The sequence below is a fragment of the Leucoraja erinacea genome, chromosome 23 (genome assembly GCF_028641065.1).
Source record: "Leucoraja erinacea ecotype New England chromosome 23, Leri_hhj_1, whole genome shotgun sequence".
NCBI classification, from domain to species: Eukaryota; Metazoa; Chordata; class Chondrichthyes; order Rajiformes; family Rajidae; genus Leucoraja; species Leucoraja erinaceus.
In genome coordinates this window covers 25,521,312-25,549,253 of record NC_073399.1, presented here as the reverse complement: position 1 = coordinate 25,549,253, position 27,942 = coordinate 25,521,312, and the positions used below count along the sequence as shown (strand labels likewise).

General features: G+C 46.1%; 1 protein-coding gene across 2 annotated transcripts; it reads right to left on the bottom strand.

Annotated features, from left to right (window-relative positions):
* Positions 1-101: 101 nt before the first annotated feature.
* nat9 (N-acetyltransferase 9 (GCN5-related, putative)) lies at positions 102-26,132 on the bottom strand. Of its 2 annotated transcripts, none has more exons than XM_055654144.1 (6): positions 25,984-26,132; positions 18,181-18,290; positions 16,213-16,353; positions 7,648-7,707; positions 5,796-5,890; positions 102-554 (listed from the first exon to the last, which is right to left on the bottom strand). In XM_055654144.1, exons 1-6 carry the CDS (start codon positions 26,103-26,105, stop codon positions 393-395), a joined length of 690 nt encoding a protein of 229 aa, XP_055510119.1. In that variant the 5' UTR covers positions 26,106-26,132; the 3' UTR covers positions 102-392. The 2 variants fall into 2 exon arrangements, with proteins under 2 accessions (XP_055510119.1, XP_055510120.1); XM_055654145.1 differs by lacking the exon at positions 25,984-26,132 and adding an exon at positions 25,784-25,898.
* Positions 26,133-27,942: the final 1,810 nt, after the last annotated feature.

Here is a 27,942-nt window from a genome sequence, read left to right as displayed (position 1 = left end):
ACTGTATACTTTCCCCTTAAATTCAACCTCTACGGAACTCCACTGGTCACAGATATTCAGCCAAGGAATAAATAAGCCAGTTCTGAATCCATACGACCAAGACATCGTGAATCTCGTACATTTTAATCTTCTGGATCAGCATTGGATCTGGATCAGAAGGACATTAAAACCCTTACTGATATCCATGCATACATCATCCACCGCCCTATCTTCATCAATCTCCTTGTCACCTCCTCAAAACATATGTAGGAGTGCCGTGAAGGTGGCACAAGTGTGAAGGGATGATCGATGTTTGACTTGGTGGGCTAAAGGTCCCATTTCTATGCTGCTTTTTCTTTTCCATCAAGCAATAGACTTCTTTGGTCATCAGTCCTCATTGTAAGTGTTCATTGCTATTGCACAAAAGCCGATTGGATATCCCCTTCCAGCCGCTGTTTCATTTCACTATACTTCTCCTCCTTCACCCAATTCATTTGTTCAAGGAGCCAGTCTTTTCTGCAATTATCCACCATCAGCTGGAGTGTCACTTCCTGGAATGCATGACTGATTGAAACCTATAAAGTCAAAAAGAAAACACTTCTTAGAACTCAGCACAATGCAGTCTATATCAGACTAACCAAGCATTATTTAATCTATTATATGTTAGGTTGTGGAAGATTTTAAGTGCTGTCACATTCTTTGACCTGAGCGAAGTTTAATAGTAAGATTAAACGAGAACTTACCAATTCGAAGTTTGGTCGTTATTTTATGAGGAGTAACGTTGAGGGATTACGTGAAGAACCCGCCAGGACGCATGCGTGTCATTCTTCAAAGCAGCGGTGAGAAATCACAGATAACAGTAATGACTGAACATAGTAAGATTAGAGAAGAGGATACCAGTTGAACTTTATGATCAAGGGTGGGAGCGGAGGGCACGTAATCCCTCAACGTTACTCCTCATAAAATAACGATCAAACTTCGAACTGGTAAGTTCTCCTTTAATCTTACTATTTTACTTCGGAGTCACGTGAGTGACTACGTGAAGATTTCAAAGCTCTGTGATTTCATGTCGTGGAAACGAGTCCATGCATCACATCTGCCTTAATTGACTAAGGGAGGAATTGTGTTAACATGTTTAAACATGAATCCAACATTGAAATCCATGATAAAGTTATTAACAACAAATTACAGCCCCTATTTCATGGGGTGAAATCATATTACAGAACTTAAAATTGATTCTGCAAAAGTTCCAGGTTTAACCACTGGTTTATGGTAGAATTGTTGGAACATTTTTTCCCTTGACCATCCTGCTGTCTCCAGGATTTGGTCCATCGGTACGTCCAACTCCATAGCTGCCGATGTAGCTGCAGCCAGGGTGGAATGAGATTTGAATATGTTAGTATCCACTCCAGCTGTTGTTAAAACCTGTTTCAGCCATCTGGAAATAGTTTGAACCGACACTTTTTTGTGGGGTTGCTTGAGGCTGATTAGTAGCCATCTCATAGCCTCTGATGTTTTTGGTGTTCTCCATATATAACAATAAATGTCTTATTATACAGAGACGATCATCTATAGGGTAAGCCCTAAATTCTATTTTGAGGCCTGATGGCACCGGTCTGTTCTGTTTGACTAATTCGTGAATATGAAAAGTTATATTTCTTGTTGAAGAAGTCATATTGTCCAGCCTTAACTTATGTAAAGACTGTACCCTTTGTGCTGTGACCAAAGCCATCAGCATGACTGTTTTATGCGTCAGTTTTTGCAGGGACAGAGCTGTTGCTGGAGACCAGTTCCTTAGCATCGTTAGGACAATACTCACATCCCATATTGAGAGTACCTGGTTCTTGGGGGATTGATATTAAAAAATCCCCTAAGTTTGGTTACCAGGGTGAGTCCCAACAGAATGACGCTCTGCCATAGATATGCTGAAAGGGCACCTCTGGCGCAGTTAATGGCACTGTAACTGAGCCCCTCATCATAATGGAGGCCTGCCAGGAATTCCAGAACAGACATTATGTTCATCGAGCTGTAAGTGATGTTGTTTCTGTGACAATATATCACCCATTTCCTGATGTATACCAGATATTGTTTTTTGGTGGACTGCCTGTGAGCCGCTGAGATAATGTTCAATGTTCGGTCCGTCAGTCCCAGTTCCAGTAGAGGTTTCTTTAAACTCTACAAATTAATAAGTTTGTCGTATTATGACATGGATGGCTATCCCCAGTTACGGGATGAACCAACAAATCTGGTCGTTTCAGGATGGTGATACATGGTTCTAAGACCATGTCGAGTATCACAGGGAAGGTTAGGCCAATCGGGCACTACCAAAATACCAGACGGCGATATATATATTTATATATATTTTGCATAATACCTGACTGATGAGGCAGAAAGGAGGGAATGCATAGAAAAACAATTTCCCCCCCAATGCAGCGATAAAGCATCTATCGCTGATGCCCCAGGGTCTGGTTCCCAAGAAACATAGTTTGGTAACTGGTGATTGAGTCTAGATGCAAATAGATTGATATCTGGTGTTCCATACCGTGCTACAATATCAGCAAATACTTTTATATCCAACATCCATTCGATGTTTTCATTGAATTTGTGTGACTTGGTGTCTGCCACTGAATTTAGGTTACCTGGTAGGTAAGTAGCTGATATCCAAATATTCATCTGGATACACCATTGCCAAATTGTATTAGCCGGATTGTCACATGATGTCGATTTGATTCCACCCATATGGTTAATATATGCCACCACGGTGGTATTGTCAATCTGTAGTCCATATATATTCCAGAACAGTATGACTTTAGGCCATAGAATGCACCCAACATTTCCAGGTAGTTTATGCCAAGTGTCTGTAGTAATGATGCCTCCTGTGCATTCCATCTACCTCCACAGCTGGAGATGGAATTGGTAGCACCCCAACCAAGTGCACTGGCATCAGTTTGTAGCACCACTGAGGGGTTGCTGATAATGATAGGGCTGGAACAATGCCAAATGTTATCCCTCCACCATTTTAATTCCATAATTGCTTTGATTGGTAGCTTCATTCGTCCGTCGAAATGACCAGCATTAATTTTGAGTGCTTGTATTTTTGTCCTTTGTAAATTTTGATAATACAAAGGTCCAAATTGTGTGGCTGGAAAAGCAGCCACTTTTTTGCCAATCACCCTTGCTACCAATCTGATAGATGGTTCACTGATGTCAATGAGGTTGTTGCAGGCCTCAGTTAAGACTGTAGCCTTGACCTTTGGTAAAGTCACCGACATGTGAACTGAGTCAACCCCAAATAATCCATTATGGTGGAAGGCGTTAGTTTAGATTTAACTGGATGGATGATAAACCCCAGTTTCTCAAACAATTGTTTGGTGGCTGATACAGCTAGCTTGGCTTCCAAAGTTTAGCCCACAATTAATATGTCATCTAGATAGGCCATGATCATATGTTTTTGTTTCCGAAGAAACGCTAGGGCTGGTTTCAAAATGTTTGTAAACAGCCTGGGGCTGATGTTAATCCATTTGGTAGAGCTCTATACTGCCAGAGCTGCCAGATTCAGTTGAATTTTAAATAACGTCTGTGATCAGTCCGTATAGGCACTGAATAGTAAACATCTTTTAGGTCGATGCTGGCCATGAAGTAGCCTGTGGAAATCAATTGTTTGGCAGTAACAAAGGTTTCCATTTTGAAATGAATATACTGCACAAATGTATTCAATTTGGTCAAATCTATGATGATGCGACAACCACCACCTTTTTTGTTTTCGGTAAAGATATTAGATACAAATTCCAGAGGATTGTGTTGGGTTTTTTCAATAACCCCCTTTAGGATATAAGTGTCTGTTGTTAATGCGCTCCATGCCTCCCAAAAGAAGTGTAATCTCCCACCGATATGTGTATTATCCACACTTCCTATAATTTGTAAGGGACCAGACCCACCTACCTCCATGGTTACCAATGGAAAGTTTACTTCTTCCTGTGTAGTCTTTGAGGAGGTTGAGGCGCCGGTGTCTGGGTTTGGGGATGGCGCATTTTCCACAAAGGCCGGTCTGGGCCATGGCCTAAAAAAGACCGCTGTCCTGTATGTCCGGCCTTTGAGCTTTCACCAGCATCTGATTGTCTTGCTCTGCTGGTGGGTGCGTAAGGGTGCTGTCTTTGAGTGTAGGGGGTCCTTCCTGTTGTCGCCTTTATGAGCCCCAGGGTTTTTGCCTCCTCATCGAGCTCCTTCTTTCTCCTTCCTGCACCCCCTGCACACTTGTTGTTTGTTCAGCAAACCCCTCTTCAGGTCAGCCCAGAATTGACCCCCAGTACTCCCCTCTGTCGAGGGAGATGCACTGTGCAGCCCTACGTAAGGTGCTGCTGTGGGTGTTTTGTATAACCCATGGTGACTAGAATCCATCTCTCGGAGTCTGTCACGTTGGAGCATCTGCTCCATAAGCCGCTCCATTTGGCCCCAGCAACGCTGGTCCCCGCTGTATTTCTTGTAGTCCGACTTGTCAGAGTCAACGGCTCTGTTCCGTGTGGCCTTCCCGCCCGGCCGTGGTGTTGATCTGGCCGGTGCGGGTGCCAAGTCGGGCACAGCTGATCCCACTCGCGGTGATCTGGTGCCGTCTCAGCCGCTGATAGCTGCCCGCAACTCCGCGGTTCTTTTCAGCCAGTGCAGCCCTTGTGGACTCTTGTCCATAGTTTCTCCTGTGAAAAACAGTACGGGAAACAAAAAACGACCGCAGAGTAATTCCCTTACCTGTCGGTCTCGGTTTTAAACTTGCCACTGCGGGGGAACGCTCCCTCCGCTTGCCGTTTTGACTTGTCAGAGTCAACGGCTCTGTTTTGTGTAGTCTTCCCGCCCGGCCGTGGTGTTGATCTGGCCGGTGCGGTTGCCAAGTCGGGCACAGCTGATCCCACTCACGGTGATGCTGGTGCCTTTAGCTGCTGCTGGCTGCCCGCAACTCCGCGGTTTTCCCCAGCCAGTGCAGCCCTTGTGGATTCTTGTCCATAGTTTCCCCCTGTAAGAAACAGACACCAGAAACAAAACACGACCGCAGTAATTCCCTTACCTGTCGGTCTTGGTTTTTAAAAACTTGCCGCTGCAGGGGAATGCTCGCCCCGTTTGCCGTTTTGACTTGTCAGTCAACAGCTCTGTTCTGTGTAGTCTTCCCGCCCGCCCGGCCGTGGTGTTGATCTGGCCGGCGCGGGTGCTAAGTCGGGCACAGCTGATCCCACTCATGGTGATGCTGGTGCCTACAGCTGCTGCTGGCTGCCCACAACTCCGCGGTCCTCCCCAGCCAGCTTTAGATGCAGCCCTTGTGGACTCTATTTTTGTCCAGTTTCCCCCCTGTAAAAAACAGCGCGGGAAACAAAAAACGAGCGCAGAGTAATTCACTTACCTGCTGTCTCAGTTTCAAAATTACCGCTGCGGGGGAACGCTCCACCCCGCCTGTCGTTTCGCAATGCGTGAAGCGATAGCACGCATGCGTCCTGGCGGGTTCTTCACGTAGTCACTCACGTGACTCCAAAGTAAAATTAGGCAGTGTTTCCACTCCAATTTCTACTGTGTGAAGAGTTTCTCTTCTGCCGAAGTTGCCACAATCTGAAAGTCAATTGACACCCACCAGCTGGACTCACTCCTTCCAATTTTGAACTGAGATGAGCTAGAAAGTTCCATGTTATATCGACTCATGTAGTAGAACTGAAATATTAATTAAATTATAGTTGCCACCCACAATTGTTATCCAGATCCTGTTGGTGAATGGAGCATGAGCATTCAGTCCAGTTGGTTAGTTAGTGTGAAATGCTCGCACAGGAGATTTTCCATACCTCTTCAAAATGCATATTTCGAAACATGGCAATGCTAATTGTATTTTCCAGGTTGATTTTGGCTTGGAATTTTGTAACCTGTAGCTGAGTCACTCCTGGAAAAGAAGTAAGAGCAAAGCAAAAATACATATCCAGCACATAACCATTATTTGGATTGGTTTTACAATAAGCCTCAAGACTTGTTCAAAGTACGTCAAAGGCCCAACTAACAGGAATCTCAAATAGGACAGAGCCTATTTTTCAGACACATGCAAGGATGGGTTATATTCTGTTGCTGATAAGCAAAGCTTGCCTAGCCCTGATGTGGTTGACATAAAATACAGATATTAAACAGAAAGGAGCACAGAATTAGGTCCCGAGTCACCTTTAAGGTGACCCGATTTGGCAGAATTTAGATTACTGGTGGTGGTGTTACAGAGTATTTCTACTCGTGACAAGTGGTAGTCATTTAAAGGTCAGTTCATCAAAGTCCTGAAGTGATCTATAGGATGCGACAAGAGAAGATTGTAAAAGCCATGATGAAGGTCTTTGTTTAAAGACCAAAGAGTCAGGGGGTGGACTGAGGCATGGTCTTATGGAGGTTTATAAGATCATGAAGTGAAATAGATAGAGTAGATGCACAGTCTTTTCACAGAGTAATGGAATAAAGAACCAGAGGATATAGGTTTAAGGTACGAGGGGAAAGATTTAATAGAAAGCGAGGGGCAACCTTTTTCACACAAGCAGCGAGAGGAGGTAGTTGAGGCAGGTACTATAATGAAATTTAAAAGACATTTGGACAGGTACAGATAAAGGTGGATAGGTTAGACAGATAGGAAAGGCTCCTCTCGCTACGAAGGCCAACATGTCATCTGCTTTCTTCACTGCCTGCAGTTCCTGCATGCTTACTTTCGTTGACTGATGAACAAGGACACCCAGGTCTCGTTGCACCTACCCTTTTCCTAATCTAACACCATTCAGATAATATTCTGCCTTCTTTTTCTTGCCAGCAGTGGATAACCTCAAATGTATCCACATTATACTGCATCTGCCATGCATCTGCCCACTCACCCAACCTAACCAAGTCACCCTACAGCCTCATAGAATCCTTCTTGCAGCTCACCCTGCTACCCAGCTTTGTGTCATCCGCAAACTTGGAGATGTTACATTTAATTCCTTTGTCTAAATCGTTAATATGTATTGTAATTAACTGGGATCCCAGCACCGAGCCTTGCGGCACCCAACTAGTCACTGCCTGCCATTCTGAAAAGGATCTGTTAATTCCTACTCTTTGCTTCCTGTCTGCCAACCAGTTCTCTATCCATGTCAATACCCAACCTTCAATACCATGTGCTCTAATTTTGCTCACTAAACTCTTGTATGGGACCTTGTCTATAATTCTGTTTTCTCTCTCCCTCCTTTCTGAAAAAGTGGGGTTACATTAGCTACACAGCACTAGAGGTGAGGAAGAGATTGTACTGCCGATAAGAATCATGGTTATCCATACGGCAAGATTGAAAGAATGACAGTCAGTTTGTTGGAGTGGTTTACGTGAAGTACATGCTAGAGATAGACAGGGCATGCCAGATTCTTGTTAAAGTTAATAAACATTGAATATAAGTAAAAGCTTTGCTTTTAATGCATTTTCCAGGTTATCAAAATACATTTCCTCTTGCCATCTTTGTTCTAAAGATTCAGACTTCATACTGTGAACATTTTCACATTCCCCAATTACTTTATTCTATTGACTCGTATGTACTTACAAATTCATCAGCCTTTCAGATTCACATTTTATTTCACTACGAAACAATTAATTTACTTTTATGATCAGGTGTTAGGGATGGGCACAAAATTAGTGAGTGCAGTTTCTCACCATAATACATCATCATCATTGTCACCTCTTTGCCAAAACCCTTTCCTCTATAACCAGGCTCTAAAAAGAAAAAACACAGTATTGAATATCATTATTAATTAGGGCAGTACAGTGGCGCAGCGATAAAATTGCGACCTTAAAGCACCAGAGACCTGGGTTTATCCTGACTACGGGTGCTGTCTCTCAGTTCTCCCTGTGACCATGTGGTTTTCTCCGGGTCCGCATTAGTTTATATCATTATCCAAACATCTATTTCTGAACTCAGCCACAATTGTGGTCCTCCAGTTTCCTCTAAAATTCCAATGACTTGGTGGTTAATTGGCTTCTATAAATTGTCCCTAGAATGTGGGTTACAATTAGTACAGGAGTGATCAGCGGTCGGCGCGGACTCAATGGCCTGTGTATCTCTAAACTATCGTTAAAAACTAAACCGCGTGCAACAGAGAATACAGTACACTAATGCCATGTGTGGAATGCAAAATAAAGTGCACTTATACAACTAAAGTATACAGGTGCACAATCTTTTATCCGACAGCCTTGGGACCAGATACTTTTCATAATTCAGAATTTGTCGGTCTTCGGAATGGAATTTTTTTTAGCGTAGATTTTAATGGCTGGCTCAGTGGTAGAGTGCTCGGCTCATATCCGCAAGGTCGCGAGTTTGCGCCTTGATCCCGGCAGTTACTTGGTCGCGAGTTTGAGTCTTCAATGTCGTTTTTTCTTGCAGAATAAATGTCTGTATGAAATGCAGTGTGTTGAATGAATTCCTGAATTTGTAAATGTGCCCGCAGCATTGAATCACCTCTCGCACTCATGTCACCCTAGCGGGGCTACATGCCCTTAGGCGGCCTAGCTCGGGGATTCTTGAATCCCCGAGCTAGGTCGCGAGTTTGCGCCTCGATCCTGGCAGTTACTAGGTCGCGAGTTTGAGTCTTCAATGTAGTTTTTTCTTGCAGAATAAATGTTTGTATGAAATGCAGTGTAGGAGAGGTGTACTGACTGTGGGCAGAACTTTGGAAGTGATTGCCCACCAGTCTAAAAAGCCACTGTGTCTCCTTGTCCCTGGGATAGCAGGGGGCGATCAAACAGCACAATACCCCCCTCCCCCTCCAACTCCAGAGGAATCCTCTCCCCGATGGGCCGCTACGGCGACAAGTGGCAGTTTGCCCACAGCCCGAGTTGCGCCACCGCAAGAACAATTCGTACCTTGCACACCATCAGCGTCTGCCCCTACGTGTTCCTCTGGAGTTGGAGCGGGGCTGGGCTGGAGTTGCTGCTGGCTGTGGGTCTCTGGGATCTCCGTGCTTGCAGTGGGCCTGGGGGTCGCTGTCCCGTTGGTCCCGACGTCTCCGGCCACCCCTCTGGACTGGAGCTGAGACTCGGAACTGTACCGCCCTTGCCCCCTCCCTCTGCAACTGCAAACAACCCCACTCTCCTGCAAGGGCGGTACAGTTCCCGGAGGATAGCAGGTGGCCGGAGACGTCAGGACCAACAGGAACTTGCTCCCCGATGGGCCCCTACGACACCCCGAGCTGTGCCCCGTCATCCGCAACCCATGTTCCTCTGTAGTTGGAGCGGGGCTGGGCTGGAGTTGCTGCTGGCTGTGGGTCTCTGGGATATCCGTGCTTGCAGTGGGCCTGGGGGTCGCTGTCCAATTGGTCCTGACGTCTCCGGTGACTGCACTGACCTGCTGGATGCCATCGCCGACGTGAAGACAGTGCAAAGCCCCCACGCCGGTGCAATGAGCGGGGAGCTGGAGAGGGATGGGGTCACACACACATGGCCGGGAAGCAGAGGGGTGTAGGTGGCGTGAAACTGAAGGGAGCGACAATCTGCTGCTGCCTGCACGCTGAGTTTAAAAAGTTCCCACGCAAGACTCACGATACACTGTGTATCGTGAGTCTACCGTGGGAACTTTTTAACTCAGCGGGCAGGTAGCAGCAGATTGTCAATTATTAACCCTCCCGCGCAATATACCCTCACCTTCTCTTTTATGAATGGGGATTTAGTTCCCCTTTCTTCGAGGACCGACCGGAGGTTCCGCTGTCACCTCTGCGGGCTGCCCTCGGTGAACGTTTTCAAGGACCTTTCTTCAAGGACCGAAAAAAATGTCCGCTATTCGAAGGTTTTCGTTATTTGGATCTTCAGATAAAAGGTTGTGCACCTGTACTTGTGAAACCGCTTCATTTCACACTTATTTCACACAAGGGCCCTGAAGATTATGTGAATATGGCAGAAGGGTTTCAAAGGGTTTCAAACAGTACAAAAGCTGTTCTCCCAATACAGCGTCCCAGAAATGCACCATCTGGAATTATTTTTGAGAGATTAAGTGGACACAATTGAGGCTGAATTCAAAAACATATGTTTCGATACAATATGTAAACTAATGTGCTACTGCATGCTCATGACAATTAATCCAGCCAGTACTTGTCAGTGGCTGAAAATATAGTTAGTCAGTTAACTTGTATGTTATAGAGCTTGGCTGCTCCTCTTAAAAAGATGCTTAAAAAAAATAAAGAGATCTTCAAGGAGGAAGTAGAAAGAAGAAAAAATGTTCACATTCTACAGGAGCCAATCTGAAAAGGCAATTAAATCATACACCATATCCGTTCCTAAAGATCAGGGGCAACGTTTAACTCGAAGTTAAGACCATTGAATGCTACTACAAATTTTATGGACTCCCAAATAATTTCTATACCAAAGCCAAAATGACACAAAGCATTGGCATAACTCAGCAAGTCAGGAAAGCAATCTTTTCCGCACACGGTGATCTTTTTTTCTGAAGCAGACACTTACGACTATTGTACCTTATTAATCATATCACATACAAACTAATTGCTATAAATTCACTCTTGAAGAAGATTGCATAGTATTGCTGGCTTCAGAAACCACAAAGGAAGAGATAGTGCTAGCCATTATTAAATGAATTCATAGGATTTGCTGTCAGTCATTTTCTAACATTCTGATCATAACTCCTGTCATTGAAACTCCACAACACTGAAAAGTTATGACTAACATTTTCTTAAGTTCCAAGTCAACGTGTGAAGTAAAATTGCATTATTTTTTAATCATACTCTCTCAATATAATGCGTTTCCTTTTCCTTTCTTTCCTCTGCTTTATTTGCCATAAATCACCAACTAAAATTCATACTTCAACCCTTCCATCTGGTTGGTTCAAAAGAAGCAGCTTAAAGACTTCCCATCTCAATGAGTTCCGCGCCCACCATGACTTGGAGCGCTTCTACCCCTTCACAGCGCACTTAACATATAACATATAACAATTACAGCACGGAAACAGGCCATCTCGGCCCTACAAGTCCGTGCCGATGGGGGGGCGAGGACTCCTTCCATGGGAAGGAGTCCTCGCCCCCAATGATGACCCTTTCCCCCCCGTCTCCAACGCACCCCATCTTCGTGGAACCCCCCTCGTAACGTCCCGGCTCTGGAACTCTTTATCCAGAACTGCCGCCGCGCCGTCAACCGCATCAACTTCTCCACTCCCCTGTCTCACTCCAATCTCTCCCCCCCTGAACGCACTGCCATTGAATCACTCCGCAAAAACCCAGATTGGGTTATCAAACCAGCCGACAAGGGAGGTGCTGTGGTAGTCTGGCGCGTCGATCTCTACAAAGCTGAGGCCACGCGCCAACTCTCGGCCACCTCTCGGACACCTCCTCCTACTTACCCTTGGACCATGACCCCACTGACGAGCACCAGGCCACCATATCTAGCACCATCGCCGACTTCATCAATTCCCACGCCCTGCCTGACCAAGCTTCAAACCTCATCGTTCCCCAGCCCCGCACGGCCCGTTTTTACCTTCTCCCCAAAATCCACAAACCTGGCTCTCCCAGCAGACCCATTGTCTCTGCCTGTTCGTGCCCCACCGAACTCATCTCCACATACCTTGACTCCATACTATCCCCCTTGATCAAATCCCTTCCCACCTATGTTCTAGACACCTCAGACACTCTCCGCCGCCTCCACGCATTCCACTCTCTAGGCCCTCACCCCCTCATCTTCACCATGGATGTCCAGTCACTCTACACCTCCGTCCCCCACCAGGATAGTCTCAAAGCCCTCCGGTTCTTCCTCGACCTGAGGAGCAACCTATACCCAGCCACTGACACTCTCCTCCGCCTAGCGGAGTTGGTCCTCACCCTCAACAACTTTACGTTTGACTCCTCTCATTTTCTCCAAACACAAGGCTTAGCTATGGGCACATGCATGGGCCCCAGCTACACATGCCTCTTTGTCGGGTACGTTGAACAATCCTTGTTCAATACGTACCAGGGCCCCATCCCCAACCTCTACTTCCGTTACATTGACGACTGCTTTGGGGCCACCTCCTGCACCCACACACAACTGACTGACTCCATCCACTTCACCACCAACTTCCATCCGGCACACCAATACACCTGGACCATTTCCGACACTTCCCTACCATTCCTTGACCTCACCATCTCCATCGTAGGGGACAGACTTCTGACAGACATACACTACAAACCAATTGACTCACATGGCTATCTGGACTACACGTCTTCCCACCCCGCCCCCTGTAAAGACTCCATCCCCTACTCCCAATTCCTCCGCCTACGCCGCATCGGTTCCCAGGATGTGACGTTCCACACAAGGGCATCGGAAATGTCCTCGTTCTTCAGGGAACGGGGATTCCCCTCCGCCACCATAGATGAGGCTCGCACCAGGGTCTCATCCATACCCCGCAACACTGCTCTCTCTCCCCATCTCCGCACTCGCAACAAGGGCAGAGTCCCCTTAGTCCTCACCTCTCACCCCACCAGCCGGCAAATACAACACATAATCCTCCGCCATTTCCGCCACCTCCAACGTGACCCCACCACTCGCCACATCTTCACATCCCCCCCTATGTCTGCCTTTCGCAAAGACCGCTCCCTCCGCAACTCCCTTGTCAATTCTTCCCTTCCGTACCACCCCCTCCCCAGGCACTTTCCGTTGTAACCGCAAGAAATGCAACACCTGTCCCTTCACCTCCCCCCTCGACTCCATTCAAGGACCCAAGCATTCGTTCCAGGTGCGACAAAGGTTCACCTGTATCTCCTCCAACCTCATCTACTGCATCCGCTGCTCTAGATGTCAGCTGATTTACATCGGAGAGACTAAGCGGAGGTTGGGCGATCGTTTCGCCGAATACCTCCGCTCAGTCTGCAATAACCTACCTGAACTCCCGGTGGCTCAGCACTTCAACTCCCCCCCCCATTCCCAATCCGACCTCTCTGTCCTGGGTCTCCTCCATTGCCAGAGTGAGCAACACCGGAAATTGGAGGAACAGCACCTCATATTCCGCCTGGGTTGCTAGCGTCCGGTTGGCATGAACGTTGAATTCTCCCAATTTTGCTAGCCCTTGCTGTCTCCTCCCCTTCCTTAACCCTCGAGCTGTCCCCTCCCATCCCCCTGCGCCCTCGGGCTCCTCCTAATCCCTTTTTCCTTCCTTCTCCCCCCCACCCCCCATCAGTCTGAAGAAGGGTTTCGGCCCGAAACGTCGCCTATTTCCTTCGCTCCATAGATGCTGCTGCACCCGCTGAGTTTCTCCAGCATTTTTGTATACCTTCGATCTTCCAGCATCTGCAGTTCCTTCTTGAACAGCTTAAAGACTTCTCAGTTTTCCTCTGATTTTCAACTCTCACTTTCAGCAACTTTCAAGTATAAAATGTAGCCAAAATATTAGACCCATCAATGGTATAGTATCAGTTTGACGCCGCAAATTATGCCCAAATGTAATTTGGTGCAGGGAATAGAGGAATATGGATCATGTACAGTCAGATGAGATCAGTTTAACTTTAGTTTAGTTCATCATGTTCATCACATTGTGGGCTGAAGGGCTCATTCCTGTGCTGTACTCATTCTAGAAACATAGAAATTAGGTGCAGGAGTAGGCCATTCGGCCCTTCGAGCCTGCACCGCCATTCAATATGATCATGGCTGATCATCCAACTCAGTATCCCGTACCTGCCTTCTCTCCATACCCCCTGATCCCCTTAGCCACAAGGGCCACATCTAACTCCCTCTTAAATATAGCCAATGAACTGGCCTCAACTACCCTCTGTGGCAGAGAGTTCCAGAGATTCACCACTCTCTGTGTGAAAAAAGTTCTTCTCATCTCGGTTTTAAAGGATTTCCCCCTTATCCTTAAGCTGTGACCCCTTGTCCTGGACTTCCCTAACATCGGGAACAATCTTCCTGCATCTAGCCTGTCCAACCCCTTAAGAATTTTGTAAGTTTCTATAAGATCCCCTCTCAATCTCCTAAATTCTAGAGAGTATAAACCAAGTCTATCCAGTCTTTCTTCATAAGACAGTCCTGACATCCCAGGAATCAGTCTGGTGAACCGTCTCTGCACTCCCTCTATGGCAATAATGTCCTTCCTCAGATTTGGAGGCCAAAACTGTACGCAATACTCCAGGTGTGGTCTCACCAAGACCCTGTACAACTACAGTAGAACCTCCCTGTTCCTATACTCAAATCCTTTTGCAATGAAAGCTAACATACCATTCGCTTTCTTTACTGCCTGCTGCACCTGCATGCCTACCTTCAATGACTGGTGTACCATGACACCCAAGTCTCGCTGCATCTCCTCCTTTCCCAATTGGCCACCATTTAGATAATAGTCTGCTTTCCCGTTTTTGCCACCAAAATGGATAACCTCACATTTATCCACATTATACTGCATCTGCCAAACATTTGCCCACTCACCCAGCCTATCCAAGTCACCTTGCAGTCTCCTAGCATCCTCCTCACAGCTAACACTGCCCCCCAGCTTAGTGTCATCCGCAAACTTGGAGATATTGCCTTCAATTCCCTCATCCAGATCATTAATATATATTGTAAATAGCTGGGGGTCCCAGCACTGAGCCTTGCGGTACCCCACTAGTCACTGCCTGCCATTGTGAAAAGGACCCGTTTACTCCTACTCTTTGCTTCCTGTTTGCCAGCCAGTTCTCTATCCACATCAATACTGAACCCCCAATGCCTTGTGCTTTAAGTTTGTATACTAATCTCTTATGTGGGACCTTGTCGAAAGCCTTCTGGAAGTCCAGATACACCACATCCACTGGTTCTCCCCTATCCACGCTACTAGTTACATCCCCGAAAAATTCTATAAGATTCGTCAGACATGATTTACCTTTCGTAAATCCATGCTGACTTTGTCCAATGATTTCACCACTTTCCAAATGTGCTGCTATCCCATCTTTAATAACTGACTCTAGCAGTTTCCCCACTACCGATGTTAGGCTAACTGGTCTGTAATTCCCCGTTTTCTCTCTCCCTCCCTTCTTAAAAAGTGGGGTTACGTTTGCTACCCGCCAATCCTCTGGAACTACTCCAGAATCTAAAGAGTTTTGAAAGATTATTACTAATGCATCCACTATTTCTGGAGCTACTTCCTTAAGTACTCTGGGATGCAGCCTTGGGGATTTATCGGCCTTTAATCCATTCAATTTACCCAACACCACTTCCCGGCTAACCTGGATTTCACTCAATTCCTCCAACTCCTTTGACCCGCGGTCCCCTGCTATTTCCGCCAAATTATTTATGTCTTCCTTAGTGAAGACGGAACCAAAGTAGTTATTCAATTGGTCCGCCATATCCTTGTTCCCCATGATCAACTCACCTGTTTCTGACTGCAAGGGACCTACATTTGTTTTAACTAATCTCTTTCTTTTCACATATCTATAAAAAACTTTTGCAGTCAGTTTTTATATTCCCTGCCAGTTTTCTTTCATAATCTAAGTTCCCTTTCCTAATTAAGCCCTTTGTCCTCCTCTGCTGGTCTTTGAATTTCTCCCAGTATGCTGCTTTTTCTGGCTAATTTGTACGCATCATCCTTCGCTTTTATACTATCCCTGATTTCCCTTGTTATCCATGGATGTACTACCTTCCCTGATTTATTCTTTTGCCAAACTGGGATGAACAATTTTTGTAGTTCATCCATGCAGTCTTTAAATGTCTTCCATTGCATATCCACCGTCAACCCTTTTAGAATTAATTGCCAGTCAATCTTGGCCAATTTACGTCTCATACCCTCAAAGTTACCTCTCTTTAAGTTCAGAACCATTGTTTCTGAATTAACAATGTCACTCTCCATCCTAATGAAGAACTCAACCATATTATGGTCACTCTTGCCCAAGGGGGCACGTACAGCAAGATTGCTAACTAACCCTTCCTCATTACTCAATACCCAGTCTAAAATAGCCTGCTCTCTCGTTGGTTCCTCTACATGTTGATTTAGATAACTATCCCGCATACATTCCAAGAAATCCTCTTCCTCAGCACAACTGCCAATTTGATTCACCCAATCTATATGTAGATTGAAGTCACCCATTATAACTGTTTTGCCTTTGTCGCACGCATTTCTAATTTCCTGTTTGAAACCATCTCCAACTTCACTACTAATATTCTACTAGATATATATACTAATATATATACTCACTACTAATATACTAATAGATATATTCACTAATATTCTATGTGAATATTGTCTATATGAATGAAACCTTAGTGACACTGCTTTAAGTGGTAGCCAACCTGCAATCATAATTTCAATTTCAGCCATTGAGAGGTCTTCCGAATCTATAAGGAACAGGTTTACATCTCCCACCATGCAATCCTCTTCTGTGCATGAACCACTCATCCATCTCGCCTTGTCCAACACTATGAAGGTACATTCTGCCATGAAACAAAGGAAGCACATCAGCTCAGATAATTAAAAAAAGTTATGACCACACTAGATGTTACAAAATGTTTTTACTCTGTAAGATTGAGTAACAATAACAAAATAGATCAATAACTGCTCGAAAAACAGATTTTACGTGTATTTATCATAGCTTTTAAGCAGTAAGTACTGAACTGCACAAAATAGTCAGCAGGTTTTAAGTAAGGCATTTGCAGTTTAAACTATGCTAATTGTTATCGCCATTTGCCTGGGCTAGGCAAAACTCCATGGTTAATATGGTTTATAGATGGAAACACAATTTGACACAAATTAGTGATACATTTTATATCTTGTGCTGTTTCGACTGCACTCTGCACAAACCAATCAGAGATTGCTTGTAGCACAAGTTTTAGACTGGCCTCAGCAGGTCTGGCAGCATCGCAGAGAAACATTGATAGGTGACGTGTCAGGGCGAGATCCTTCTATAGACCAAAACGTCATTTGAAGAAGGGTCTCGATCCAAAACCACCCATGATCCCCCATCCACGATCTGCTAAGTCACTGTTGTGTATTTACCAGCATCTGCAGTTCCTTGTTTCCACTTATAGACTAGGCTCTTATCTCTGTAACCAAAATTCAAATCAACCCCATGATTACCTGACTCTTATACTCAACGCCCCAACTGATGAAGGTAAGCATTGCATAAATCTTCTTTCTCACTTTTTCTACTTAAGTCATATATCGTGGAAACAGGCCCTTTTTGCCCACACCAACCAACATGTCCCGTCTACACTAGTCCCACTTGCCTGCATTTGGCCCAATATCCCTCTAAACCTATCCTTTCCATGTACCTGACTAATTGTTCTCAAACGTTGCTATAGTCTCTGCCTCAACTATCTTCCACAGCAGCTTCTTCCATATACCCACCACCTATTACATGAAAAACTTACACCTCAGATTCCTATAAAATCTTTCTCCTCAGATTCCTATAAATCTTTCCCCATCACCTTAAATCTATACCCTCTGGTCCTCTATTCCCCTACTCTTGGCAAGGGACTCTGTGCACCCACCCGATCTATTCCTCTCATGATTTTATACATCTATATAAGATCACTCCTCATCCTCCTGCACTACAGGGAATAGTCACAGCCTGCTCAACCTCTCCCTAAGCTCAGACCCTCATCCTGGCAACATTCTTGTAAATCTTCCCAGCACCCTTTCCAACTTAACAACCTTTCCTATAACATGATGTTCAGAACTGAATACAATACTCAAAATACGACCTCAACGTCTTATAACTGCAACATGACCTTCCAACTTCTCTACTCAGTATCTTGACTGATGAAGGCCCATGTGCCAAAAGCCTTTTTGCCCACCCTATCTGCCTGTGACGCCACCTTAAAGGAATATGCACCTGCACTCCTAGATTCCTCTACTCTACAACACTTCCCAGTACTGCCATGACAGTTTGCCTGGTTGGTAAAGCATGGTGTAAAACCAGCACTTCTTAAACTCACGATCTCAACCTTTTGAGTTTGGACCACTCTTCAGACTGATGGAGAAGAGTGGACTGTTGACTATTATCAATCTGCTATATTCCACCAATAACAATTTGTGATGGGCAATCTCTAAACCTTGCCAGCAACAAGCATGTCCTGAGACATGGTTGAAAAAGTTTATGACATGGAGTCATGTCAATTCTCCAGCATCAGCGTTCCTCAGATTGATAAGCCAGAAGAAATTTAGCATTGTTCTGAAAAAGATGTAGGGTCAGTGAAAGAAAAATCAAATGACAAAAATGAAGCCATTCCAAGTAATCCTGCAAAGTAGCAAACCCTTACTATCATTATCCTCCCACCAACTTATCTGCATCTGATACTCCTGTTCCAGGGTAAGAGGCTCTGAAGCTGTGAGTTTCAGCAACTCTTCTGATTTCATCCACTGATGATACCTGTATCCAATTAAATATAAATTATGAACAGAAAGCCGAGTATCAATGACAATTAACAGAAGAAAAATGAATTGCTCTCTCATAATCTACCATGCACTGTGCAACCGTGAATCACAAGAAAGTCACTGAAAATGTGTGAGAAGTGATGAGCTGAATGGCCTCATTCCGCTTCTGCCGTATGATCTAAGTAAACCAGATCACTTTGCTAGCACTGCATTTATACTGTAGTCCAAAGTTAAGGTTACTCTCCTCTACAAGTGAAATAAGTAATTCTATAATTGAGATTTAGTCTAATTTTCCACTTACAATATGATGAACTATTTTCCAAGTTCTGGTCATCAATAGTCTCTGCAGAGATCCCAAGCACTTAGTCTAGTCCAGTGGTTCTCAAATGGGGGTACGCGTACCCCTGGGGGTACGTGAAGGCACTCCAGGGGGTACGTGAGATTTTAAAATATAGGCCTAAATATACAGGGCCGGCCTTAGGATGTGCGGGGCCCAATTGGGAACAATTTTGGTGGGCCCCCGGTTCCCAGCCAAGGTCTGTCAGCCCAGTTATTTAGTATATATTATGAAATTGTACACTAGGTGCTATGGATTCTACACTGTGTGAATTTCTCCTGCTCCCTCCCGTTTGACTGTCAGTAGCTCCACCAGCTTCCAACCTTTACCGTAGCTGCTAATTACCATTAAACTGCATTATGTGATTGGACACAATGCCCTTGGAGACAGCGGTTACACAGAAAAGCTGGAGAAACTCAGCGGGTGCAGCAGCATCTATGGAGCGAAGGAAATAGGCAACGTTTCGGGCCGAAACCCTTCTTCAGACTGATCGGGGGGGGGGGTGGGTGGGGACAAGAAAGGGAAAAGGAGGAGTAGCCAGAAGGCTGGAGGGTGGGAGGAGACAGCAGGGGAGCTGAGGAAGGGGAGGAGACAGCAAGGACTAACAGAATTGGGAGAATTCGATGTTCATGCCTCCGGGGTGCAGACTCCCCAAACGGAATATGAGGTGCTGTTCCTCCAATTTCCGGTGCTGCTCGCTGTGGCCATGGAGGAGACCCAGGACAGAGAGGTCGGAGGCGGAGTGGGAGGGGGAGTTGAAGTGCTGAGCCACCGGGAGGTCAGCTTGGTTATTGCGGACCGAGCGGAGGTGTTCGGCGAAACGATCGCCCAACCTCCGCTTGGTCTCACCGATATAGATCTGCTGACATCTAGAGCAGCGGACGCAATAGATGAGGTTGGAAGAGATGCAGGTAAACCTCTGTCGCACCTGGAACGATTGCTTGGGTCCTTGAACGTAGTCGAGGGGGGAGGTAAAGGGACAAGTGTTGCATCTCTTGCGGTTGCAAGGGAAAGTGCCCGGGGAGGGGGTGGACCGAGAGGGGAGGGAAGAATTGACAAGGGAGTTATGGAGGGAGCGGTCTTTGCGGAAGGCAGATATGGGGGGAGATGGGAAGATGTGGCGAGTAGTGGGGTCACGTTGGAGGTGGCGAAACTGACGGAGGATTATTTTTTGTATGTGACGGCTGGTGGGGTGAAAGGTGAGCACTAGGGGGACTCGGCCCTTGTTGCGAGTGCGGGGATGGGGAGAGAGAGCAGTGTTGCGGGGTATGGAAGAGACCCTGGTGCGAGCCTCATTTATGGTGGAGGAGGGGAACCCCCGTTCCCTGAATAGTGAGGACATTTCAGATGTCCTGGTGTGGAACGCCTCATCCGTGGAGCAGATGCGGCGTAGACGGAGGAATTGGGAGTAGGGGATGGAGTCCTTACAGGAAGCAGGGTGGGAAGATGTGTAGTCCAGATAGCCATGGGAGTCAGTGGGTTTATAGTGTATGTCGGTTAGAAGTCTATCACCTGCAATGGAGATAGTGAGGTCAAGGAATGGTAGGGAAGTGTCGGAAATGGTCCAGGTGTATTTCAGTGCCGGATGGAAATTAGTGGTGAAGTGGATGAAGTCAGTCAGTTGTGTGCGGGTGCAGGAGGTGGCACCAAAGCAGTCGTCGATGTAGCGGAGGTAGAGGTTGGGGATGGGGCCCTGGTATGTATTGAACAAGGATTGCTCGACGTAACCTACAAATAGGCAGGCATAGCTGGGGCCCATGCGTGTGCCCATAGCTACGCCTTGTATTTGGAGGAAGTGGGAGGAGTCGAACGCGAAGTTATTGAGGGTAAGGACCAGCTCCGCTAGGCGGAGGAGAGTGTCAGTGGCTGGGTATGGGTTGCTTCTCTGGTCGAGGAAGAACCGGAGGGCTGTGAGACCATCGTGGTGGGGGATGGAGGTGTATAGTGATTGGACGTCCATGGTGAAGACGAGGGGGTGAGGGCCTAGAGAATTGAATGCGCGTAGACGACGGAGAGTGTCTGAGGTGTCTTGGACATAGGTAGGGAGGGATTTAACCAAGGGTGATAGGATGGAGTCAAGGTATTTGGAAATGAGTTCGGTGGGGCACGAACAGGCGGAGACAATGGGTCTTCCGGGACAATCAGGTTTGTGGATTTTAGGGAGAAGGTAAAATCGGGCTGTGCGGGGCTGGGGAACGATGAGGTTGGAGGCTCGGTCGGGTAGGGCATTGGAGTGGATGAAGTTGGTGATGGTGCTGGAGATGGTGGCCTGGTGCTCGTCAGTGGGGTCATGGTCCAGGGGTAAGTAGGAGGAGGTGTCCGATAGTTGGCGCGTGGCCTCAGCTTTGTAGAGATCGGCGCGCCAGACTACCACGGCACCTCCCTTGTCAGCGGGTTTGATAACCAAATCTGGGTTGTTGCGGAGTGAGTCGATGGCAGAGCGTTCCTGTGGTGAGAGATTGGAGTGAGACAGGGGAGTGGAGAAGTTGAGGCGGTTGGATAACCCAACTATCGGACACCTCCTCCTACTTACCCCTGGAGCGCCAACTATCGGACACCTCCTCCTACTTACCCCTGGACCATGACCCCACTGACGAGCACCAGGCCACCATCTCCAGCACCATCACCAACTTCATCCACTCCAATGCCCTACCCGACCGAGCCTCCAACCTCATCGTTCCCCAGCCCCGCACAGCCCGATTTTACCTTCTCCCTAAAATCCACAAACCTGATTGTCCCGGAAGACCCATTGTCTCCGCCTGTTCGTGCCCCACCGAACTCATTTCCAAATACCTTGACTCCATCCTATCACCCTTGGTTAAATCCCTCCCTACCTATGTCCAAGACACCTCAGACACTCTCCGTCGTCTACGCGCATTCAATTCTCTAGGCCCTCACCCCCTCATCTTCACCATGGACGTCCAATCACTATACACCTCCATCCCCCACCACGATGGTCTCACAGCCCTCCGCTTCTTCCTCGACCAGAGAAGCAACCCATACCCAGCCACTGACACTCTCCTCCGCCTAGCGGAGCTGGTCCTTACCCTCAATAACTTCGTGTTCGACTCCTCCCACTTCCTCCAAATACAAGGCGTAGCTATGGGCACACGCATGGGCCCCAGCTATGCCTGCCTATTTGTAGGTTACGTCGAGCAATCCTTGTTCAATACATACCAGGGCCCCATCCCCAACCTCTACCTCCGCTACATCGACGACTGCTTTGGTGCCACCTCCTGCACCCGCACACAACTGACTGACTTCATCCACTTCACCACTAATTTCCATCCGGCACTGAAATACACCTGGACCATTTCCGACACTTCCCTACCATTCCTTGACCTCACTATCTCCATTGCAGGTGATAGACTTCTAACCGACATACACTATAAACCCACTGACTCCCATGGCTATCTGGACTACACTTCTTCCCACCCTGCTTCCTGTAAGGACTCCATCCCCTACTCCCAATTCCTCCGTCTACGCCGCATCTGCTCCACGGTTGAGGCGTTCCACACCAGGACATCTGAAATGTCCTCACTATTCAGGGAACGGGGGTTCCCCTCCTCCACCATAAATGAGGCTCGCACCAGGGTCTCTTCCATACCCCGCAACACTGCTCTCTCCCCCCATCCCCGCACTCGCAACAAGGGCCGAGTCCCCCTAGTCCTCACCTTTCACCCCACCAGCCGTCACATACAAAAAATAATCCTCCGTCAGTTTCGCCACCTCCAACGTGACCCCACTACTCGCCACATCTTCCCATCTCCCCCCATATCTGCCTTCCGCAAAGACCGCTCCCTCCATAACTCCCTTGTCAATTCTTCCCTTCCCTCTCGGTCCACCCCCTCCCCGGGCACTTTCCCTTGCAACCGCAAGAGATGCAACATTTGTCCCTTTACCTCCCCCCTCGACTCCGTTCAAGGACCCAAGCAATCGTTCCAGGTGCGACAGAGGTTTACCTGCATCTCTTCCAACCTCATCTATTGCGTCCGCTGCTCTAGATGTCAGCAGATCTATATCGGTGAGACCAAGCGGAGGTTGGGCGATCGTTTCGCCGAACACCTCCGCTCGGTCCGCAATAACCAAGCTGACCCTCCCGGTGGCTCAGCACTTCAACTCCCCCTCCCACTCCGCCTCCGACCTCTCTGTCCTGGGTCTCCTCCATGGCCACAGCGAGCAGCACCGGAAATTGGAGGAACAGCACCTCATATTCCGTTTGGGGAGTCTGCACCCCGGGGGCATGAACATCGAATTCTCCCAATTCTGTTAGTCCTTGCTGTCTCCTCCCCTTCCTCAGCTCCCCTGCTGTCTCCTCCCACCCTCCAGCCTTCTGGCTACTCCTCCTTTTCCCTTTCTTGTCCCCACCCACCCCCACCCCCGATCAGTCTGAAGAAGGGTTTCGGCCCGAAACGTTGCCTATTTCCTTCGCTCCATAGATGCTGCTGCACCCGCTGAGTTTCTCCAGCTTTTCTGTGTAACCTTCGATTCTCCAGCATCTGCAGTTCCCTCTTAAACCCTTGGAGACAGCGGTTGATTGGACGGGAAGAGACCTATTTGTTGATTGGACGGGTATTTTAAGGCAAGCTGGTTGGTGATTGGATGCAACCCCCTTAGAGACAGCGATTGATTGGCCGCCAAATAAAATGGTCAAATTTGTAACAAAAATCACTGGTCGGTGCGAACTCAGTGGACTAGCTGGTTGTATCTCCAAACTAATCTGGTTGTATCTCCAAACTAATCTGGTTGTATCTCCAAACTAAACATATAACATTCATTTAAAATTAAAGTCAGTGATGATTTCACATGATTTCTTACTGGGTAAAGCTCAATATCTGACCAATTTCTGTTTAACACGTTTGGTCTGCCGTGAGCATTTTTTTCTCCCAAAACAGTTCATATCTAGCAAACCGATGATAAATATTTTTATTTTTTAGCAATTTCTGCTTTTATTTAAAATTAAGTTAATGATTTCTTTTTGAGCACAGATCTTTACTATGATCCCAAAAGAGGACATTTTATGTTGATAATTATTTTTATGTACACAAATCTTTATTTATAATTAAGTTAATTATTTCTTTCTTTTTTTTAGTTATATCTTTTTATTTCCAAATAGTTCAAGAGAGACCACTACAAATGAGCAGTGTTTTGCACATTTATGGAGTTTTAAATGGTTCATTTTATAGTTTTAAATGGTTATATGGTCACTGTTTTCACTATATTAGTTTGAATTACTACATTTTAGTGATGAGAAATATTTGCAATAAATTTAGTCATGGATTATTAACATTTAAAATGTTCGAAATAGTTTTTTTTCAAATGTTTGAATTTTGTATGTGTTTATCAGTTCCAAAGTTTAATAAATCAGACACTGATGGCACAGTGCTCTGTTTTAAGTCTTTTTTTTTCAACCAAAAATGCTTTGCGCTGGTTAGGGGGTACTTGGCTGAAAAAATATTTCACAGGGGGTACATCACTGAAAAAAGGTTGAGAACCACTGGTCTAGTCGATCATCTGGCTCAGGCATTATTCTGATTTGTTATCAAAAAAGATTCTTCTGCAGACAATGTAAAAGTCAGCAGTCATGCAAACTTGAATTCAGGTAAACATCTACTGTCTCTCGGAAACTCAGCGGGACAGGCAGCATCTCTGGAGAAGGAATGGGTGACGTTTCGGAAGGAGTACTCCAGCTTTTTGTGTGTCTTCGATTTAAACCAGCATCTGCAGTTCCTTCCTGCACATCTACTGACTCTCGTTTGTCTATCCTGCTATTTACTTCCTAAAATAAACCAAAAGATTTATCAGCCAAGATCAGCCGTTCACAAAACCATACTGACCTTGGTCTATTATATCATGTGCTTCTAAGTACTTGGAAACAACCTTAATAATGGACATTATTAATAACTAACCACTGAAATCCGAAACAGAATTTCGTTTGAGCCTTACTGAGGCTCAAATGACAATAAAGGGTATTGTATTGTATTGCAAGTCAGGCAAACCGGCCTATAGTTTCCCTTCTTTTGCCTTGCTCGCTTCTTAAACAGCACGTTGCAGTTTTCTAGAACCACTTCTTACTCGAATAATTCTTCAAAGATCATACAGCCACAATCTCTACAGCTACCTCTTTCAGAACTGTGGGGTGTAGTCTATCTGGTCCAGGTGACTTATGGGGGGGGTTGCATGTAAGGTCATCGGGGCAAAGGGCGTGACACACGGAGCAGCTCAATCCATCTGGAGGACATGGCAGCTTCTGGTTTAGGGAGGTTTCACGGTAGTCGGGTCACGACCCATGACCCGTACTGTTGCTACGCTACTCCAAATGGATTACACGCGATGTACTGCAGGTAGGCACTTACCATTGTTTCCAGCGTAGCGGGTCTGTTAAAACTGTAAATTTTTGCGCTGCAAATAATTATGGAAATCGGGATAAGCGTGTGAGACATTTAGCCTACTTCAGAATTCCAAAAGTGGGGAGAAATGATGGTAGATAGAAGCAGGAGCTGAAGGGACAACAACAGCCAGAATACTTGGCGAACATTGGCCGTTTGCTCACTGCATTTCATCAACTAAGGCATTATTTGTGTTTTTTCTTGATTCCTTTGGCATCTAAAAAGTTTCAGAAGTGATAAATCTGGCTATAATTTTTTTTAAATCGCCCATGGTTCTCGTGGGTTTTTACATACTAAATGAAAACGCATCCAAAGAAAAATTTACAGCCAGATTTATCACTTCTGAGAATTTTTAGATACCAAAGGAATCAAGAAAAAACACAAATAACGCCTTACTTGATGAAATGCAGTGAGCAAACGCGATAAATCCCAATATTTTCAATGTTTACCAAGCACTTTAGCTGCTGTAGTCCCTTCAGTTCTCGCTTCTCTATACCTTCATTTCGCTTCATGTTTGGAATTCTAAAGTCGGGTACATGTCTCTCACACTTACCACGACCCCCACAATTTTTTTCAGCGCAAAAATTCAACATTTTGGCGGTTTTTAACAGGTTGGAAAGTACGCGTTTCTAGCATTAATAACATATGTGACGGATGTCTTCCAGTTGGATTTAGCGGCACCGTGCGTCGAGCTCTATGAACCAGTGACCTTACGTGCAACCCCCCTATACACTGTGAACACACGAAACAGTACCTTCTTACCTGTTAAAAAACGCCAAAATGCCCCCACCCGCGGGGATAGACGGCTAAACACTTCAGACCGTGTGCGCGCACTGACCCCCCACCCCCACCCCCACCGTGAGCGCGCACTGACCCGCCCTCCGACCGTGAGCGCGCACCAGCTCCTAACCCTGCGGGACGTGAGCGCGCCCCGGCCCCTCTTCACCGGCCGTCGTTCCCACCTGGCTACGTGCAGCGCACGATAGGGCACGAGCGCCGCCAGTTGGCCCAGCAGCGCCACGTCTTCATTCAGCCGCATCCCCGCCAACCGCCGCCCGGGCGCCTGCTCGGCAGCGCCACGCATGCGCCGTGGCACCAGCGCCCGACTCCCCAACCCGCCCTGATACGCATGCGCCGATTTGGAACCAACCGACGATGCGACTTGAAGACAGGCACAAAATGATGGGGTGTTCTGTATTAAGGCACTGTAGATTCTGGTTTTACACGGAAGATAAACACGAAGTGCTGGAGTAATATGTAGGAAGGAACTGCATGTCAAGTCAAGTCAATTTTATTTCTATAGCACATTTAAAAACAACTCGTTGACCAAAGAGCTTTACAACAGTGCAGGTATTAACGTGCAACATACAGTGGTACATAGATCTAATACATACATAAATACATACATTCAGCGCTCCGTCAGAGCATATGCTGGTTTTCACGGAAGATAGACACAAAATTAAGGAGTAATGTGTACAAAGGAACTTCAGTTGCTAGTTTACACCGAAGATAGACACAACGTGCTGGAGTAATGTGTAGGAAGGAACTATAGATGCTAGTTTACACCGAATATAGACACAACGTGTTGGAGTAATGTGTAGGAAGGAACTACAGATGGTGGTTTACACCAAAGATAAACACAAACAGCTGTAGTAATGTGAAGGAAGGAACTGCAAATGCTGGATTAAACCGAAGATAGACACAAAATGCTGGAGTAACTCCGTGGGCCAGGCAGCATCTCTGGAGAGAAGGAATGAGTGACATTTCGGGTTGAGACCGTTCAGATTGCGTGCCAGGTGAATGAGGCTTTACTTTTCTCGCACATAGCCATGTATTTATGGAATTCTCTTCATCAAATGGCAGTGGAAACAGACTGAGCATTTTAAGTCAAAAGGTCATCGATTTTTTCTAAGGAAGCAGATGAAAGATTCTCTGAACATAGGAAAGACAAGTACTGGAGTAACTCAGTGAGTTATGCAACATCTCTGGAGAAAAAAGATGGGTAACGTTTCCAGTCGGGACCCTTTCTTCGTCTCAACTCGACACGTCACCTATTCCTTATATCCAGATGCTGCCTGACCCGCTGAGCTACTTCACCATTTTGTATCTAACTTTGGTATTATCCAGCACCTGCAGTTCTTTGTCTCTACATTGGAATGTGGAGTTGGGCATTACAGTCAGATCAGCCATGACGTTATTAAATGGTAGAAAATAATTGAAAGAATGAGACGTCCTGCCCTGCTCCAAGTTCTGTATTTATAGATGTTTGTGCCTGTACCTACATTTGGGCCATGTGATGTTACTCAATAACATTATATGGGTGTGAGTAATTTAGGACCACGTGATGTTACTCAATAACATTATATGGGATGTGAGTAATTTAAGACTTAGAGTCACGAAGGTGATCATAAACAAACTTACTATTTTACTTGACTATTTCAAATGAATTTTTTAAAGCATTATTTGACCTGAAACATCTGTTTCAATTCTCTTTCCACAGAAAAAGCCTGGTCTGTTGCTGCTTCCAGCATTTCTTTTTTTTTAAATCTTTACAATCCACTTTTAATGGCAGGTTAACTGCTTGCTGGAGGGATGAATCTGACAGGCAATTTTCCAATACCTCCTCCTTACGTCGGACTAAGATCTGCTCCCTGCAGTGTCAATTCCAATCTGGTCAAGGCATCTTTCGCAAACGAGGAACTTCAAGTGCTGGTTTACAAAAAAATATATGCTGGGATAATGATACAAAGCACTGGAGTAACTCAGTAGGTCAGGCAGCATCTCTGGAGAAAATGGATAGGTGACATTTCGGGTCAGGATTCTTCTTCAGATTGATTTTTGGGGAGGGTTGGAGGATAATGGGGGGGGGGGGGTGAGGGTTAATAGGCACTTGGTTGGACAAATTTCAAAGATGAAAGCGC